This window comes from Mesoplodon bidens, assembly GCF_964165515.1.
Source record: "Mesoplodon bidens genome assembly, chromosome: 4".
In the NCBI taxonomy this organism is placed as follows: Eukaryota; Metazoa; Chordata; class Mammalia; order Artiodactyla; family Ziphiidae; genus Mesoplodon; species Mesoplodon bidens.
Window position 1 is genome coordinate 172,665,369 of NC_138160.1, and position 19,361 is coordinate 172,684,729.

The window sequence follows — 19,361 nt, forward strand, 5'->3', positions numbered from 1 at the left end:
ATATGGACCCACAGCATCCAAGCAGTTGGAAGACAAAGGTAAATCCTGTTGCATTTAAGAAGATCACCCTAAATAGCACAGGTGACTCTGTTCCAATCCTCCTTTCTTTCACCCTTTGCAATATCGTGACAACAAACTTGGCCTATCTTCTGCTACCTACAGGCAACTGGAGCTTCCCTATTCAGGAAACTGAAGGAAGGGCGTCCCAGAAACCTCAAATCTGATCATCCAGTGTTCACTCCTAAGATAATTCCAAGCGGGACTGGGTGGCCAACATCTCCACTAATCCGCAATCAATGAAATTGAAACCCCATCTGGCAACACGAGACCCGCCATGAGCCATGTGTTAGGTGTCAGGAAAGACGTACCATGTGAGGAAATTCACATAAACTCAGGCCTACCTCACACCCCCCCAATCAGGTAGAGCCAGGGTCCCAACACCAGGAAGAAAGGGAAGGTTCTGGGCAGGTGCTAAGACACTGTGACTGGGCCTTACCGCATGGAAACATGTGGATACCTAAGGCCCCTCTTCCTTCCACGCCCACCCTCTCCATCCATTCTCCCCCGGGCAAAAATGGCTATAAACATGGGACATGGAAGACTGGGAGGCTACAGGCGCGTGAACACCCGTCTGTGGAGGTCACAAGATAGTCCCCTCATCACCTCCAAATAGGCTAGCTCAGTATCCTCCTCCAGGACTGACCTGTGACATCCAGGTGGAAGGAGACCCTCTGGCCCCCGGCCTCGCAGCTGTACTCTCCGGCGTCTGCCTTGCCCGCCCGCTGCACCACCAGCCGCCGCCCTCGGCCCGTGGCCTCCACATGCACTTTCGAGCTCGAACTCAGCTTCTTTCCATCCTTGTACCACGTCACCTCCGTCTGGGCCTGGGCCACCTCGCAGCTCAGCATGGCACTGGCCCCCGCCACGGCCTGCACTTCACTGCGTGCCGGCTGCTCCTTGGCAAACAACTCCTTGGGCTCTGGGGACAGGGAGGGATACACGGGTCAAAGATACCATCTCAGTCAGCAAAGCAGCCCCGGGCAAAGAGACCTGAGTGGGGAGCCATGGGCCAGGCGGGTGCGAGGGGTGCGGAGGTGGGGCGGGGGCCAAGAAGACTTCTCCAGGCTCTGCACCAGCCATGTGTCCTGCAGAAGTCCCCCTGCCTTTCTCAGCGACAAGTAACCCAAGTGATGCATTCTCCCTCGGGTCCGCGTGAGCAGGTCCACGGAGTGGGCGGGTGGGGGATGTTGCACTTTTGGAAGAGACTTCTCCCCTGCTCATGGCATCTTTGGGGTCACACACAAGTGTTCCCAAAGCTTCCCAGATGGGGCCACAGTCTTCTCCATACACCTAAGCAGGGAACTTTGTACCTGCTGTCCATGGAAATCACTGAGGCTCGCTGCCCTGGCCTACACTTAGTATGGTCAAATTGTGGCAATCTGAGGGGAGGGCTGACTCCTCCCCGTGACTTTCTTTTCCATTGTCTGAGGAATAAAGAAGCTGAACACCTTTCCCCGTATGACTGGGGTCCCCATTACTCTTTTGTTCTTCCTGGTGACACTATTCAAATTTTTGCCCACTCACCAATAGTAGGCTCTCTCTTCTCTCCATTCATTTCTAGGCATTCTTTATGCATTGAAATACGAGAGAAGGACAGATTGCTAGCTTTCAAGGTTATTCCCAACTGTGGGACTCGCATTTTCACGGTGTGATCGAGTCCTCTGATGAATCAAGTTTTTACCTTCAATAGTATCACCAAGGTCCATTTCAGCCCTTTGAGTTTGGAACGTTTGTCTTCCATTTAAGAAACCGTCCCTTATCTTCGGTCTTTAAAGAAACCACTGTATCACCGGCCTGTTTTTTGGTTTGTACCTTTTAACACAGAGCTTTCTAACCCACCAAGAGTGTACTTTTGTGTGTGGTGTGAATTGTCAGTACAGTTTAATATTTCCCTATGGGTAAGTGGTCCAAGCACTATTTATGAAGACAACCTACTTCCTCGGCTTCTTGAACAGACAGAACAGAATCAGATGAAATTGTGGTGGTGTGGAGGGGGCTAGGAGGGGGGCGGAGGGGGGATATGTCCGTGGTGGTGAAGGAAACCACTGCTGCAAGGAGCTCTTTCTGATTTCACTACTACGTTCCTCTGATGTGGTAAATATCACTGCACTGGGATCCCCTTATGTTGAAAACTATATAGCCTCATGATAATTCTTGACAAGGCTCAAAGGAAGGGCTCCCACCACGCTTCTGAAAGCAAATAGCATATTGGCTGTACCTTGCCTTTGGAATCTTCCTGCTATTCTACCATCCTACCACCGAAAACGCAGATTTGGTTCGATTTTCATTCTTAATCAACATCTTTGATATTTCTCCTCAGATTACTGTCCATCGATGGAAACCTCTGACTCTCTCTCAATAATCTGTACTTATTTCCCCACACAGTCTCGTAGCAACTTCTATCAGACCTGGAGTTAGACACATGATCCAATTGTGCCATTTTAACTCTTTCACAAAAGTTTCACTTTCCAAGCGTTTCTCGCTAGGACTTAGCTGTGGAAATGTCTTCTGCGTGTTCATTCTCTTACACCCTAATCTTCCTCAACAATCGTACACAGCCTAATAATTCATCCATCGGATTGTCTGAGTGGATAATCACATCATCAGCAAATTCTACCTTGAGTTTTTCTAAACCCTTTGCCACTGATTTTATGCTCCTCCTGTCTTCAATCAGTGGCTACAGAGGCCTACGTGCGTTCTCCCTCACATCAAAGATGTCCAGGGACACGTTAAGGGGGATGCTGCTCTGGTTGTTGCTGCTGTTGTTGTTGGAGGAATTTTATTTTAACGTTACAAAAAGAACACTTTTATACAGTATGATAAGGGTTTTATGGCAGGAACTGGTGCTCAGTTTTATCATACTATTTGCCTGGATTTCGGACGATCAAATTTCATCAACCATTTGATTCTCTACTCGTTCAGAGGACCACATCCTTTTTCATTCAATCTCTTAAAGCCAAGCTGTATATCTATTAACATTGTCAACATTCAGGCCAACGTGCAATCCTGAACTATGACTCTCATCACTGATCTCCACCCCGTGGATGCGTGGCTGAATGCCTTTTGCTAACATTTCATTTATGATTTTCGCTGCGATATTCACCGTATATACGTCTGGAAGTTCATTCATCCTTCCTGCCTTTCTTCTGCGATTCTGGTATCCATCGATGTTATTTTCTGAACTTAAACAGACTTATGGAGTGCATCTCCTTCTTGTGTCTCTATGACCGTCTCCACAAGCATGGAATAACAGTTTTCCAGGATATTTTGTAGACTGTACCAGAGAACTACAAGGTAGTTCTTGGGAAGATTTTTCATTATTGGTCCCACTGATTGACAAGTCATAAAACTCTTTGAATTTTCTGCATCTTCTTGGGTCAGTTTTCATGCTGTTTTCCAGGATTTAGTCAAACTTCACAACTTTTCAACGCTTTTGTCTTACAACACTCTCTAATATTCTCCGAATGCCACATTTTACAGAAATGCTTGGTGGAACCTCGGATATCTATACACACCCACAAATCATCCTATGGTCGCATGGTCTCAGACAGTTATGGGTTGGCACCTAGGAGTCAATGTGGAATGGCAGACCACCCCTACTCAGCATTAACACTCTCTTCACAGAGGACGAGTAACCTGATTTCTTAGACTGCCCTATGTTCCAGCCACGAGGCAGAGACACTCACTAACCTTTAGGAAAATGCAAGGAAATAAAGAGTGCTTTGCCCATCAGAGTCTGCTGCTAGTACACTAACTCTTCATTAGCAAAGCAGACGGATGGGGCAGTAGCGACTTTTTCCTTTCCGTTCCTAAAGTCATCAGTATAACGCCACGGGGAATATGGACCCACAGCATCCAAGCAGTTGGAAGACAAAGGTAAATCCTGTTGCATTTAAGAAGATCACCCTAAATAGCACAGGTGACTCTGTTCCAATCCTCCTTTCTTTCACCCTTTGCAATATCGTGACAACAAACTTGGCCTATCTTCTGCTACCTACAGGCAACTGGAGCTTCCCTATTCAGGAAACTGAAGGAAGGGCGTCCCAGAAACCTCAAATCTGATCATCCAGTGTTCACTCCTAAGATAATTCCAAGCGGGACTGGGTGGCCAACATCTCCACTAATCCGCAATCAATGAAATTGAAACCCCATCTGGCAACACGAGACCCGCCATGAGCCATGTGTTAGGTGTCAGGAAAGACGTACCATGTGAGGAAATTCACATAAACTCAGGCCTACCTCACACCCCCCCAATCAGGTAGAGCCAGGGTCCCAACACCAGGAAGAAAGGGAAGGTTCTGGGCAGGTGCTAAGACACTGTGACTGGGCCTTACCGCATGGAAACATGTGGATACCTAAGGCCCCTCTTCCTTCCACGCCCACCCTCTCCATCCATTCTCCCCCGGGCAAAAATGGCTATAAACATGGGACATGGAAGACTGGGAGGCTACAGGCGCGTGAACACCCGTCTGTGGAGGTCACAAGATAGTCCCCTCATCACCTCCAAATAGGCTAGCTCAGTATCCTCCTCCAGGACTGACCTGTGACATCCAGGTGGAAGGAGACCCTCTGGCCCCCGGCCTCGCAGCTGTACTCTCCGGCGTCTGCCTTGCCCGCCCGCTGCACCACCAGCCGCCGCCCTCGGCCCGTGGCCTCCACATGCACTTTCGAGCTCGAACTCAGCTTCTTTCCATCCTTGTACCACGTCACCTCCGTCTGGGCCTGGGCCACCTCGCAGCTCAGCATGGCACTGGCCCCCGCCACGGCCTGCACTTCACTGCGTGCCGGCTGCTCCTTGGCAAACAACTCCTTGGGCTCTGGGGACAGGGAGGGATACACGGGTCAAAGATACCATCTCAGTCAGCAAAGCAGCCCCGGGCAAAGAGACCTGAGTGGGGAGCCATGGGCCAGGCGGGTGCGAGGGGTGCGGAGGTGGGGCGGGGGCCAAGAAGACTTCTCCAGGCTCTGCACCAGCCATGTGTCCTGCAGAAGTCCCCCTGCCTTTCTCAGCGACAAGTAACCCAAGTGATGCATTCTCCCTCGGGTCCGCGTGAGCAGGTCCACGGAGTGGGCGGGTGGGGGATGTTGCACTTTTGGAAGAGACTTCTCCCCTGCTCATGGCATCTTTGGGGTCACACACAAGTGTTCCCAAAGCTTCCCAGATGGGGCCACAGTCTTCTCCATACACCTAAGCAGGGAACTTTGTACCTGCTGTCCATGGAAATCACTGAGGCTCGCTGCCCTGGCCTACACTTAGTATGGTCAAATTGTGGCAATCTGAGGGGAGGGCTGACTCCTCCCCGTGACTTTCTTTTCCATTGTCTGAGGAATAAAGAAGCTGAACACCTTTCCCCGTATGACTGGGGTCCCCATTACTCTTTTGTTCTTCCTGGTGACACTATTCAAATTTTTGCCCACTCACCAATAGTAGGCTCTCTCTTCTCTCCATTCATTTCTAGGCATTCTTTATGCATTGAAATACGAGAGAAGGACAGATTGCTAGCTTTCAAGGTTATTCCCAACTGTGGGACTCGCATTTTCACGGTGTGATCGAGTCCTCTGATGAATCAAGTTTTTACCTTCAATAGTATCACCAAGGTCCATTTCAGCCCTTTGAGTTTGGAACGTTTGTCTTCCATTTAAGAAACCGTCCCTTATCTTCGGTCTTTAAAGAAACCACTGTATCACCGGCCTGTTTTTTGGTTTGTACCTTTTAACACAGAGCTTTCTAACCCACCAAGAGTGTACTTTTGTGTGTGGTGTGAATTGTCAGTACAGTTTAATATTTCCCTATGGGTAAGTGGTCCAAGCACTATTTATGAAGACAACCTACTTCCTCGGCTTCTTGAACAGACAGAACAGAATCAGATGAAATTGTGGTGGTGTGGAGGGGGCTAGGAGGGGGGCGGAGGGGGGATATGTCCGTGGTGGTGAAGGAAACCACTGCTGCAAGGAGCTCTTTCTGATTTCACTACTACGTTCCTCTGATGTGGTAAATATCACTGCACTGGGATCCCCTTATGTTGAAAACTATATAGCCTCATGATAATTCTTGACAAGGCTCAAAGGAAGGGCTCCCACCACGCTTCTGAAAGCAAATAGCATATTGGCTGTACCTTGCCTTTGGAATCTTCCTGCTATTCTACCATCCTACCACCGAAAACGCAGATTTGGTTCGATTTTCATTCTTAATCAACATCTTTGATATTTCTCCTCAGATTACTGTCCATCGATGGAAACCTCTGACTCTCTCTCAATAATCTGTACTTATTTCCCCACACAGTCTCGTAGCAACTTCTATCAGACCTGGAGTTAGACACATGATCCAATTGTGCCATTTTAACTCTTTCACAAAAGTTTCACTTTCCAAGCGTTTCTCGCTAGGACTTAGCTGTGGAAATGTCTTCTGCGTGTTCATTCTCTTACACCCTAATCTTCCTCAACAATCGTACACAGCCTAATAATTCATCCATCGGATTGTCTGAGTGGATAATCACATCATCAGCAAATTCTACCTTGAGTTTTTCTAAACCCTTTGCCACTGATTTTATGCTCCTCCTGTCTTCAATCAGTGGCTACAGAGGCCTACGTGCGTTCTCCCTCACATCAAAGATGTCCAGGGACACGTTAAGGGGGATGCTGCTCTGGTTGTTGCTGCTGTTGTTGTTGGAGGAATTTTATTTTAACGTTACAAAAAGAACACTTTTATACAGTATGATAAGGGTTTTATGGCAGGAACTGGTGCTCAGTTTTATCATACTATTTGCCTGGATTTCGGACGATCAAATTTCATCAACCATTTGATTCTCTACTCGTTCAGAGGACCACATCCTTTTTCATTCAATCTCTTAAAGCCAAGCTGTATATCTATTAACATTGTCAACATTCAGGCCAACGTGCAATCCTGAACTATGACTCTCATCACTGATCTCCACCCCGTGGATGCGTGGCTGAATGCCTTTTGCTAACATTTCATTTATGATTTTCGCTGCGATATTCACCGTATATACGTCTGGAATTTCATTCATCCTTCCTGCCTTTCTTCTGCGATTCTGGTATCCATCGATGTTATTTTCTGAACTTAAACAGACTTATGGAGTGCATCTCCTTCTTGTGTCTCTATGACCGTCTCCACAAGCATGGAATAACAGTTTTCCAGGATATTTTGTAGACTGTACCAGAGAACTACAAGGTAGTTCTTGGGAAGATTTTTCATTATTGGTCCCACTGATTGACAAGTCATAAAACTCTTTGAATTTTCTGCATCTTCTTGGGTCAGTTTTCATGCTGTTTTCCAGGATTTAGTCAAACTTCACAACTTTTCAACGCTTTTGTCTTACAACACTCTCTAATATTCTCCGAATGCCACATTTTACAGAAATGCTTGGTGGAACCTGGGATATCTTTACACACCCACAAATCATCCTATGGTCGCACGGTCTCAGACAGTTATGGGTTGGCACCTAGGAGTCAATGTGGAATGGAAGCCCACCCCAACTCAGCATTAACACTCTCTTCACAGAGGACGAGTAACCTGATTTCTTAGACTGCCCTATGTTCCAGCCACGAGGCAGAGACACTCACTAACCTTTAGGAAAATGCAAGGAAATAAAGAGTGCTTTGCCAGTCACAGTCTGCTGCTAGTACACTAACTCCTCATTAGCAAAGCAGACGGATGGGGCAGTAGCGACTTTTTCCTTTCCGTTCCTAAAGTCATCAGTATAACGCCACGGGGAATATGGACCCACAGCATCCAAACAGTTGGAAGACAAAGGTAAATCCTGTTGCATTTAAGAAGATCACCCTAAATAGCACAGGTGACTCTGTTCCAATCCTCCTTTCTTTCACCCTTTGCAATATCGTGACAACAAACTTGGCCTATCTTCTGCTACCTACAGGCAACTGGAGCTTCCCTATTCAGGAAACTGAAGGAAGGGCGTCCCAGAAACCTCAAATCTGATCATCCAGTGTTCACTCCTAAGATAATTCCAAGCGGGACTGGGTGGCCAACATCTCCACTAATCCGCAATCAATGAAATTGAAACCCCATCTGGCAACACGAGACCCGCCATGAGCCATGTGTTAGGTGTCAGGAAAGACGTACCATGTGAGGAAATTCACATAAACTCAGGTCTACCTCACACCCCCCCAATCAGGTAGAGCCAGGGTCCCAACACCAGGAAGAAAGGGAAGGTTCTGGGCAGGTGCTAAGACACTGTGACTGGGCCTTACCGCATGGAAACATGTGGATACCTAAGGCCCCTCTTCCTTCCACGCCCACCCTCTCCATCCATTCTCCCCCGGGCAAAAATGGCTATAAACATGGGACATGGAAGACTGGGAGGCTACAGGCGCGTGAACACCCGTCTGTGGAGGTCACAAGATAGTCCCCTCATCACCTCCAAATAGGCTAGCTCAGTATCCTCCTCCAGGACTGACCTGTGACATCCAGGTGGAAGGAGACCCTCTGGCCCCCGGCCTCGCAGCTGTACTCCCCGGCGTCTGCCTTGCCCGCCTGCTGCACCACCAGCCGCCGCCCTCGGCCCGTGGCCTCCACACGCACTTTCGAGCTCGAACTCAGCTTCTTTCCATCCTTGTACCACGTCACCTCCGTCTGGGCCTGGGCCACCTCGCAGCTCAGCGTGGTACTGGCCCCCGCCACGGCCTGCACTTCACTGCGTGCCGGCTGCTCCTTGGCAAACAACTCCTTGGGCTCTGGGGACAGGGAGGGATACACGGGTCAAAGATACCATCTCAGTCAGCAAAGCAGCCCCGGGCAAAGAGACCTGAGTGGGGAGCCATGGGCCATGCGGGTGCGAGGGGTGCGGAGGTGGGGCGGGGGCCAAGAAGACTTCTCCAGGCTCTGCACCAGCCATGTGTCCTGCAGAAGTCCCCCTGCCTTTCTCAGCGACAAGTAACCCAAGTGATGCATTCTCCCTCGGGTCCGCGTGAGCAGGTCCACGGAGTGGGCGGGTGGGGGATGTTGCATTTTTGGAAGAGACTTCTCCCCTGCTCATGGCATCTTTGGGGTCACACACAAGTGTTCCCAAAGCTTCCCAGATGGGGCCACAGTCTTCTCCATACACCTAAGCAGGGAACTTTGTACCTGCTGTCCATGGAAATCACTGAGGCTCGCTGCCCTGGCCTACACTTAGTATGGTCAAATTGTGGCAATCTGAGGGGAGTGCTGACTCCTCCCCGTGACTTTCTTTTCCATTGTCTGAGGAATAAAGAAGCTGAACACCTTTCCCCGTATGACCGGGGTCCCCATTACTCTTTTGTTCTTCCTGGTGACACTATTCAAATTTTTGCCCACTCACCAATAGTAGGCTCTCTCTTCTCTCCATTCATTTCTAGGCATTCTTTATGCATTGAAATACGAGAGAAGGACAGATTGCTAGCTTTCAAGGTTATTCCCAACTGTGGGACTCGCATTTTCACGGTGTGATCGAGTCCTCTGATGAATCAAGTTTTTACCTTCAATAGTATCACCAAGGTCCATTTCAGCCCTTTGAGTTTGGAACGTTTGTCTTCCATTTAAGAAACCGTCCCTTATCTTCGGTCTTTAAAGAAACCACTGTATCACCGGCCTGTTTTTTGGTTTGTACCTTTTAACACAGAGCTTTCTAACCCACCAAGAGTGTACTTTTGTGTGTGGTGTGAATTGTCAGTACAGTTTAATATTTCCCTATGGGTAAGTGGTCCAAGTACTATTTATGAAGACAACCTACTTCCTCGGCTTCTTGAACAGACAGAACAGAATCAGATGAAATTGTGGTGGTGTGGAGGGGGCTAGGAGGGGGGCGGAGGGGGGATATGTCCGTGGTGGTGAAGGAAACCACTGCTGCAAGGAGCTCTTTCTGATTTCACTACTACGTTCCTCTGATGTGGTAAATATCACTGCACTGGGATCCCCTTATGTTGAAAACTATATAGCCTCATGATAATTCTTGACAAGGCTCAAAGGAAGGGCTCCCACCACGCTTCTGAAAGCAAATAGCATATTGGCTGTACCTTGCCTTTGGAATCTTCCTGCTATTCTACCATCCTACCACCGAAAACGCAGATTTGGTTCGATTTTCATTCTTAATCAACATCTTTGATATTTCTCCTCAGATTACTGTCCATCGATGGAAACCTCTGACTCTCTCTCAATAATCGGTACTCATTTCCCCACATAGTCTCGTAGCAACTTCTATCAGACCTGGAGTTAGACACATGATCCAATTGTGCCATTTTAACTCTTTCACAAAAGTTTCACTTTCCAAGCGTTTCTCGCTAGGACTTAGCTGTGGAAATGTCTTCTGCGTGTTCATTCTCTTACACCCTAATCTTCCTCAACAATCGTACACAGCCTAATAATTCATCCATCGGATTGTCTGAGTGGATAATCACATCATCAGCAAATTCTACCTTGAGTTTTTCTAAACCCTTTGCCACTGATTTTATGCTCCTCCTGTCTTCACTCAGTGGCTACAGAGGCCCACGTGTGTTCTCCCTCACATCAAAGATGTCCAGGGACACGTTAAGGGGGATGCTGCTCTGGTTGTTGCTGCTGTTGTTGTTGGAGGAATTTTATTTTAACGTTACAAAAAGAACACTTTTATACAGTATGATAAGGGTTTTATGGCAGGAACTGGTGCTCAGTTTTATCATACTATTTGCCTGGATTTGGGACGATCAAATTTCATCAACCATTTGATTCTCTACTCGTTCAGAGGACCACATCCTTTTTCATTCAATCTCTTAAAGCCAAGCTGTATATCTATTAACATTGTCAACATTCAGGCCAACGTGCAATCCTGAACTATGACTCTCATCACTGATGTCCACCCCGTGGATGCATGGCTGAATGCCTTTTGCTAACATTTCATTTATGATTTTCGCTGTGATATTCACAATATATACGTCTGGAATTTCATTCATCCTTACTGTCTTTCTTCTGCGATTCTGGTATCCATCGATGTTATTTTCTGAACTTAAACAGACTTATGGAGTGCATCTCCTTCTTGTGTCTCTATGACCATCTCCACAAGCATGGAATAACAGTTTTCCAGGATATTTTGTAGACTGTACCAGAGAACTACAAGGTAGTTCTTGGGAAGATTTTTCATTATTGGTCCCACTGATTGACAAGTCATACAACTCTTTGAGTTTTCTACATCTCCTTGGGTCAGTTTTCATGCTGTTTTCCAGGATTTAGTCAAACTTCACAACTTTTCAAGCTTTTATCTTACAACACTCTCTAATATTCTCCGAATGCCCCATTTTACAGAAATGCCTGGTGGGATCTGGGATATCTATACACACCCATCAATCATCCTATGCTCGCACGGTCTCAGACAGTTATGGGTTGGCACCTAGGAGTCAATGTGGAATGGCAGCCCATCCCTGCTCAGCATTAACACTCTCTTCACAGAGGACGAGTAACCTGATTTCTTAGACTGCCCTATGTTCCAGCCACGAGGCAGAGACACTCACTAACCTTTAGGAAAATGCAAGGAAATAAAGAGTGCTTTGCCAGTCAGAGTCTGCTGCTAGTACACTAACTCCTCATTAGCAAAGCAGACGGATGGGGCAGTAGCGACTTTTTCCTTTCCGTTCCTAAAGTCATCAGTATAACGCCACGGGGAATACGGACCCACAGCATCCAGTTGGAAGACAAAGGCAAATCCTATTGCATTTAAGAAGATCACCCTAAATAGCACAGGTGACTCTGTTCCAATCCTCCTTTCTTTCTCCCTTTGCAAGATCGTGACAACAAAACTTGGGCCTATCTTCTGCTACCTGAAGGCAACCGGAGCTTCCCTATTCGGTAAATTGAATGAAGGGCGTCCCAGAAGCCTCAAATCTGATCAGCCAGTCTTCACTCCTAAGATAATTCCAAGCCGGACTGGGTGGCCAACATCTCCACTAATCCGCGATCAATGAAATTGAAACCCCATCTGGCAACACGAGACCCGCCATGAGCCATGTGTTATGTGTCAGCAAAGACGTACCATGGGAGGAAATTCACGTATCCCCAGGCCTACCTCAGACCCCACGCACCAGGGAGAACCAGGGTCCCGATACCACGAACAACAGGAAGGCTCTGGGCAGGTGCTAAGACACTGTGACTGGGCCTTACCGCATTGAAACAGGTGGATACAAATGGCCCCTCTTCCTTCCACATCCACCCCCTCCATCCATCTTCCCCTGGGCAAAAATGGCTATAAACGTGACACGTGGAAGACCGGGAGGCTACAGGCGATTGAACACTCGTCTGTGGAGGCCACGAGACAGTCCCCTCATCACCTCCATATAGGCTAGCTTAGTATCCTCCTCCAGGACTGACCTGTGACATCCAGGTGGAAGGAGACCCTCTGGCCCCCGGCCTCGCAGCTGTACTCCCCGGCGTCTGCCTTGCCCGCCTGCTGCACCACCAGCCGCCGCCCTCGGCCCGTGGCCTCCACATGCACTTTCGAGCTCGAACTCAGCTTCTTTCCATCCTTGTACCACGTCACCTCCGTCTGGGCCTGGGCCACCTCGCAGCTCAGCGTGGCACTGGCCCCTGCCACGGCCTGTACTTCACTGCGTGCCGGCTGCTCCTTGGCAAACACCACCTTGGGCTCTGGGGACAGGGAGGGATACACGGGTCAAAGATACCATCTCAGTCAGCAAAGCAGCCCCGGGCAAAGAGACCTGAGTGGGGATCCGTGGGCCAGGCGGGTTCGAGGGTTGTGGAGGTGGGGCGGGGGCCTAGGAGACTTCTCCAGGCTCTGAACCAGCCGTGTGTCCTGCAGAAGTCCCCCTGCCTTTCTCAGCAACAAGTAACCCAAGTGATGCATTCTTCCTCTGGTCCACGTGAGCAGGTCCGCAGGGTGGGCGGGTGGAGGATGTTGCACTTTGGGAAGAGACTTCTCCCCTGCTCATGGCATCTTTGGGGTCACACGCAAGTGTTCCCAAAGCTTCCCAGATGGGGCCACAGTCTTCTCCATACACCTAAGCAGGGAACTTTGTACCTGCTGTCCATGGAAATCACTGAGGCTCGCTGCCCTGGCCTACACTTAGTATGGTCAACTTGTGGCAATCTGAGGGGAGGGCTGGCACCTCCCCGTGCCTTTCTTTTCCATTGTCTGAGGAATGAAGAAGCTGAGCACCTTTCCCCGTATGACTGGGGTCCCCATTACTCTTTTGTTCTTCTTGGTGACACTATTCAAATGTTTGCCCACTCACCCATAGTAGGCTCTCTCTTCTCTCCATTCATTTCTAGGCATTCTTTATGCATTGAAATACGAGAGAAGGACAGATTGCTAGCTTTCAAGGTTATTCCCAACTGTGGGACTCAGATTTTCACTGTGTGATCAAGTTCTCCGATGAATCAAAATTTTTCCCTTCAATCGTTTCAGCGATGTCCATTTCAGCCCTTTCAGTTTAGAGCATTTGTGTTCTATTTAGAGATGTTTCCTTACCTAAGTCTTTAAAGAAACCACGGTATCATCGGTGGGGTTTTTTGTTTTTACGTTTACACTGGGTTTCCACCCCACCACGTGTTCACTTTTCTGTGTTGTGGGAATTTTTTGTATTGTTAAGTGGTACAAGCATCTGATGGGGATACTCTGATAAACTTCCTCTTTGCACAATTCTTCTAGGACAGAAACTGTGGTGTCATTATGGGTGCATTCCTCGTCCTTCGTAGATGAGACCAGTGTCTTTTCCCACAGGAACGTGCAGGGCATGCTCTCATCTGCAGTGAATGAGATTTGCTGAAGTTGTACCCTCCCCTACTCTCACTGTCAGCAGTCTGGTGGGAGTGAAATGTACCTCCTGTGGCACTCTTTTGCATTTTTTCTGATGATTCAAAGTAAAGACCCATTTCTGATGTTTTTGGTCATCAGTGTTTGCACTTCTGTGGTGTCACCGTTCAACGTTTTTGCCCTATTTTCAATAGCACTGTCTGACATTTGTAATTTCACTTTAAGGACGTTTTTATACATACGAATGCTAGGTACTGACAAGTGTGTGTGTTCTAAATGTCTTCCACATCTGTGTGGTTTGCCTTTTCAGTACTTTATGCTATCTTCTGATGAATCTATCAATACATATTTAGTTTTAAGGTAGTCAAATATGTCAATTTTTTTTCATTATGGTTAGTGCACTTGTATTTTAAGAAGTCATTCTTTGGGACTTCCCTGGGGGCATAGTGGTTAAGAATCCACCTGCCAATGCAGGGGACACAGGTTTGAGCCCTGGTCCAGGATGATGCCACATGTCACAGAGCAACTAAGCCTGTGCACCACAACTGCTGAGCCTTCTCTCTAGAGCCCGTGAGCCACAACTACTGAGCCTGCGAGCCACAACTACTGAAGTCTGCGCACCTAGAGCCCATGCTAAACAACAAGAGAAGCCATCACAGTGAGAAGCCCATGTACCACTGTGAAGAGTAGCCCCAGCTCACCGCAACTAGAGAAAGCCTGCATGGAGCAACAAAGCCAAAAATAATAAATAAAAATTCTTTAAATTATTTATTAAAACAAAGAGAGAAATCATTCTTTAGTCTGAGGTAATTAAAACCATCTATGTTATCATCTAAGAGTTTTATGATTTTCCCTTCTATTCTGTGGTGTTTAACCCAAAATGAGTTGACCATGGGGGATATGAATTACTGGCCTAATCGTGTTTCTATATGGTTAAATGGTTTAAGTGCCGTTTATTAAAGCCATGTTGTCTCTACTCCTTGCATGATTCCACATTTTTTTTTAAAAAAAGGAGCAGAAGAATGTGGGCATCCATTCATGTGCAGATTTGTGTCGGAGATCACTATTCTGGTCCTTTGGTCTGTGTATCTATCCTTGCAACGAGACACTATTGTATTCATTACTGTAGCTTTATAACAATCTTGATACTGGTATAGCAAATAACTCACCTTTTGCTCTTCTTCAAGAGTGTATTGACTGTACATGGTCTTAGAAATTTACTTCTGAATTTCCAAAATCCCCACTAAACAAACATTTGTTTGGATTTTAATTGGTATTGAATATTTTTTATTCTTCCCTGGATTTCTACCCAACTATTTAGAACTTCTTGACTGTCTCTCAAAACATTTTTAATAATTCCCCCATGCACACAGAGCCTCTCACCACCCTTTATTAGACTTGCAATTAGAAAATGATTCTTTTGATGCTATTGTAACTCTTTTTAAAATTTCATTTTCCAGATGTTTGTTGCTACTATGTAGCCATAGAAGTGTTTTCTTCATATTGATTTTTTTACGTGGTAATCATTCTCAACTATCTTATTAAGTCTCATAATTTATCCTTTGGATTAATCATATTATCCATGAATTCAATTTTTGTTTCTTCACACGTTTATGTCTTTTACTTTCTTTTCCTCCTATCTCTGTTTTACAATGTTGGTTAAAAGCAGTAACAGTTGGCTTCCTTGTCTGGTTCCCTATCTCACAAACTTTCAAACTTTCACTTTTTTGTGTGCAATTAGCTGGTTTGTCTGCAGCATCATTTATCAGATTAAGAACTGTTTTATTTATAATTCGTTAAGAATTTTATATCATGAATTGATGCCAACTTTATTAAACTTTTCTTCTGTATTTATAATGCCAAATCTTACCAAATATTTTATTCTGCATGTCATGAACAGATTGCTTTGCTAATGTTTCTAGTGTGTGAACAACCTTGCATTTCTGGACTATGACTTTTATCACAGTGCATTACCAATTTTCCTCTTAATATATTGTTCAATTTGCTTTGATAATATTTTGTTTCAGATATTGGCCTTGATATCCATAATAGGTTGGTCTGTAATTTTAATTCTTTCAATTTTTTGTCAGATATTTGTATCAATGTTATGCTATCTACATGAAACAAATCAGAGACTGTTTATCTCCTTTTTCTATTCTCTAGAAGAATATACATGAACATGGAGTTTCTTTCCAAAGTATTTCATATAATTTACCAGTGGAACTACTGGGCTTAGATCTTTCTCTATGAGAAGATTTATCATTATGGTTCCAATTATTTAAAAGATTACAGGACTACTTGAGTTGTTGAATGTTTCTTGTGTCACTTTTTATATAGTTTTCTAAGAATCTGATCAATTTGTCAAACCGTTCACATTTATTGCCATGAAAAAATATTGTCATATTCTTCTAAAATACCATTCTTAAAAGATACATACATGTTGGTATAGGAGAAGCTACTATTCCTTTCCAAGTCTAAATCTATAAATCAGACTCCATGGGGAATTCTGACATAGAATGTTCTAACAGAAAACAAAAGGAAATCAGTATTTGCTTTGAAAAGAGAATTCCAGACTTCACATGTGCATATCTCAGGCACATATCAACCAACCCTCTGGTCTCTGTTTACTTTGCACACATATTGCAAGAAAAATAGATCTAGATTTTGTTACATGTAGATGCACAGATAACTTCTATATCCATGTGCAAGGAAGAAAGAGCGTTCAGAACACCTAAAACTTTGATAATCCATAGTTCGTCTTGACATAAATCCAAGTATGACTGTGTGGCAGAAATTCCCCCTTGTCCTGTTAATGAAATTCAAACATCTCTCCCTAGTGTGAACCAACATGCGTTGCTAGGTGACGGCATCTAGGAGCTGTCAGGACATCCAGGAGGAGCAAATTCAGATACCCACAGTTAAAAGACATCTGGTCTACCTCAAACCCCAAGTGCAAGACAGAACCAGAGTCCCAGACACCAAGGAAGACCAAGAAGGTTCTGGGCAGATGCTGGGAACTGAAGACTGTGCATTACTGTGTGGAAACACCACTCAGGGTTTATAGGAATACCATTATCCCTTCTGTTCACAGCCTGCCCATCCAGCCTCCCTTGGTCCAGCCATGGGTATGAAAATGGGAGGTGGGAGGACGGAAGGCTAAAAGAGATGAAGTCTAGTGGGAAGATCATCGGGTCTGTTGGGGGATGCAAGCCAGTCCCATCACCTCCACACAAGGCTAAGTTACTACCTCCAAGGACTGACCTGTGACATCCAGGTGGAAGGAGACCTTCTGGCCCCTGGCCTCGCAGCTGTACTCCCCAGCGTCTGCCTTGCCCACCTGCTGCATCACCAGCCTCCGGGTGCAGCCCTTGGCCTCCACATGCACTTTTGAGCTCGAATTCAGCTTCTTCCTGTTCTTGTACCACATCACCTCCGTCTGGGCCTGGGCCACCTCGCAGCTCAGTGTCGTGCTGGCCCCCACCACAGCCTGTACCTCTTTATGTGCTGGCTGCCCCTTGATAAACACCGCAGAGGACTCTGGGCACAGAAAGGGATACACAGTGTCAGAGACACAAAGCTGGTACCAGCCTGTGAGACCAAAACTTAAGAGTTCAGTAAATTTTCTCCTTGGAGCCAGTGATGCCTCGTGCCCAGGAAGGTGTACAGTTGTGTTTACAAACATATATCTCAGGTGTACATTTTGGTGATGTTCTGACTCAAGGTCAATTCCTAAGGCTGGAGGAAAGTGGCCAAAGTTATTCTATCATCTGTCACAGCTAGTTCATTGTCTTTCCCATGTGACAGTCACCTCTGGCAGGCAGGTTGGGTTGTGTGCACTTGTATCCCCTCTATGTATAAATACATATAGGATCTCAGAGAGTTCATGCTGTAGATGCAGTCATTCATTCATTCATTCATTCAATCACTGATGCAACTAATGTCAATGGAGAGCCCATTATCTGCAGGCACTACGGTGGTAGCTGGGAATGCTACACCATAGCTGGAAACGTAACACATTCTCTGTTCTTACAGATCTTACCTTCTACTGAAGAAAAACAAACAAGCATATAAACATGACAATGATGTAATTCTACGGTGAATGCTGTGATGAAATAAGACAGAGTGACGTGCTAGAGAGAAGGGACTTACTGGTGACTTAGATTTGGTGGTCAGAGAAAATCTTGCTAAGGAGTAATGTTTAGGTGAAGTGCTAAATGATAAAAGGGAGGCAGCTTTGATGAAAGCTGAGGGGAGTCATTCTAACAGAGATGAGAGCTAGGGCCAGGGCTCTCCTAGAAGGATAGATGTGAAGTCAGTGAGGAAGGTAAAAGGGAACTGCACTTTTGGAACCACACTGGGCATCTGATTTTTCTCCTCTGGACACTGCTGCTCCTTAGTACAGCATGACACTAAAAGGCATAGGGCTGCTACTATGAAACAGGAAAACTGGTCATGCTATTACACCTTGTGTGAGCAGAGAGATGAAGTTAGAGACTGAGGAGCCAAGGCTGCAGGAAAAAGAGATCTTGTAGAATTGAGCCCCACACTCAGCCACATTCCCCTCAAGATGTTTGATGAGCTCCACAACTGCATGGCCCAGGAGACTACAAAGCCAAGCAGAAAACCTCTGAAAACTATAGCAGACTTTTTAGCACCTTGCATTACCAGAGAGACAAAGATTAGAGTTGAGTGTCTGCCTGAAAAGAGACCCCCATCCATACCCCAAGTCTCTGTAGAAATCCTTGGAGGACTATGCCCAGGAATGGGGGCAAAGCAGACATAGATGACCCTGATCAAAACTGCAATGCAGCCTTGAGTCAGTGTAGTCCTTGAATAGACTGAAGTTCTTAGTTGTTCTCTCCCTCCCTAGCAAAGGAAATACTGATCCTCTGTCTGAAGTAAGATAACATCATCTATATTCAAAAAGTTTTCTCAAACAATGTCTGACAGTCAACTGAAAATTCACTGGCATGCCAAGGACAAGAGTGAATAGAAATCCAAAAAAAAGCAATATCAGATGATCAGACCAGGATATAACCATGATAATATTTCTTTAATATGAAAGAAAAGAAAATACATCAAATACAAAAATTTTACTGTAGAGTCTAGACTCTATAAGAAATTAAACAAATGGAAACTATGAAACTGGAAAATACGATAACTGAAAGTAAACACACTATATATGGGTTTGACAACAGATTAGATATAGAAGAATAGAAAATTAGTGGATTGGAAGACAGATCTAAAGAAAATATCCAGACTAAAGCAGAGGGAGAAGAAGAATTAAGAGGTGGAGAGAAAGAGAAATACTTATGAGACATGTGAGAAACCACACTCTATGGTTGAGGAAAGACAAAAATCCACAGACTCAAAATGCTCTGCAACCCTAACCAGGATGAATACAAAGAAAATCACACCTAGGTTCATCAATGTAAACTGCTGAAAATCAAAATCAAAAACAATACCTTAAAAACAACAGGAAAAGAAAAAATGACCCTTGAGGGAACATAATATATATGACAGTTGATATTCCAAAAAAATACATGGAATCTGGAAGACAGTGGA

General features: G+C 45.8%; 1 protein-coding gene across 1 annotated transcript in view; it reads right to left on the reverse strand.

The window, feature by feature from the left end:
• The window catches only part of OBSCN (obscurin, cytoskeletal calmodulin and titin-interacting RhoGEF), a 154,880-nt gene that overhangs the window by 121,409 nt on the left and 14,110 nt on the right, over window positions 1-19,361 (reverse strand). Inside the window, 5 exon segments of the mRNA XM_081234056.1 lie at window positions 704-979; window positions 4,602-4,877; window positions 8,500-8,775; window positions 12,395-12,670; window positions 17,058-17,333. Of these exon segments, the coding sequence (XP_081090182.1) occupies window positions 704-979; window positions 4,602-4,877; window positions 8,500-8,775; window positions 12,395-12,670; window positions 17,058-17,333 (1,380 nt within the window).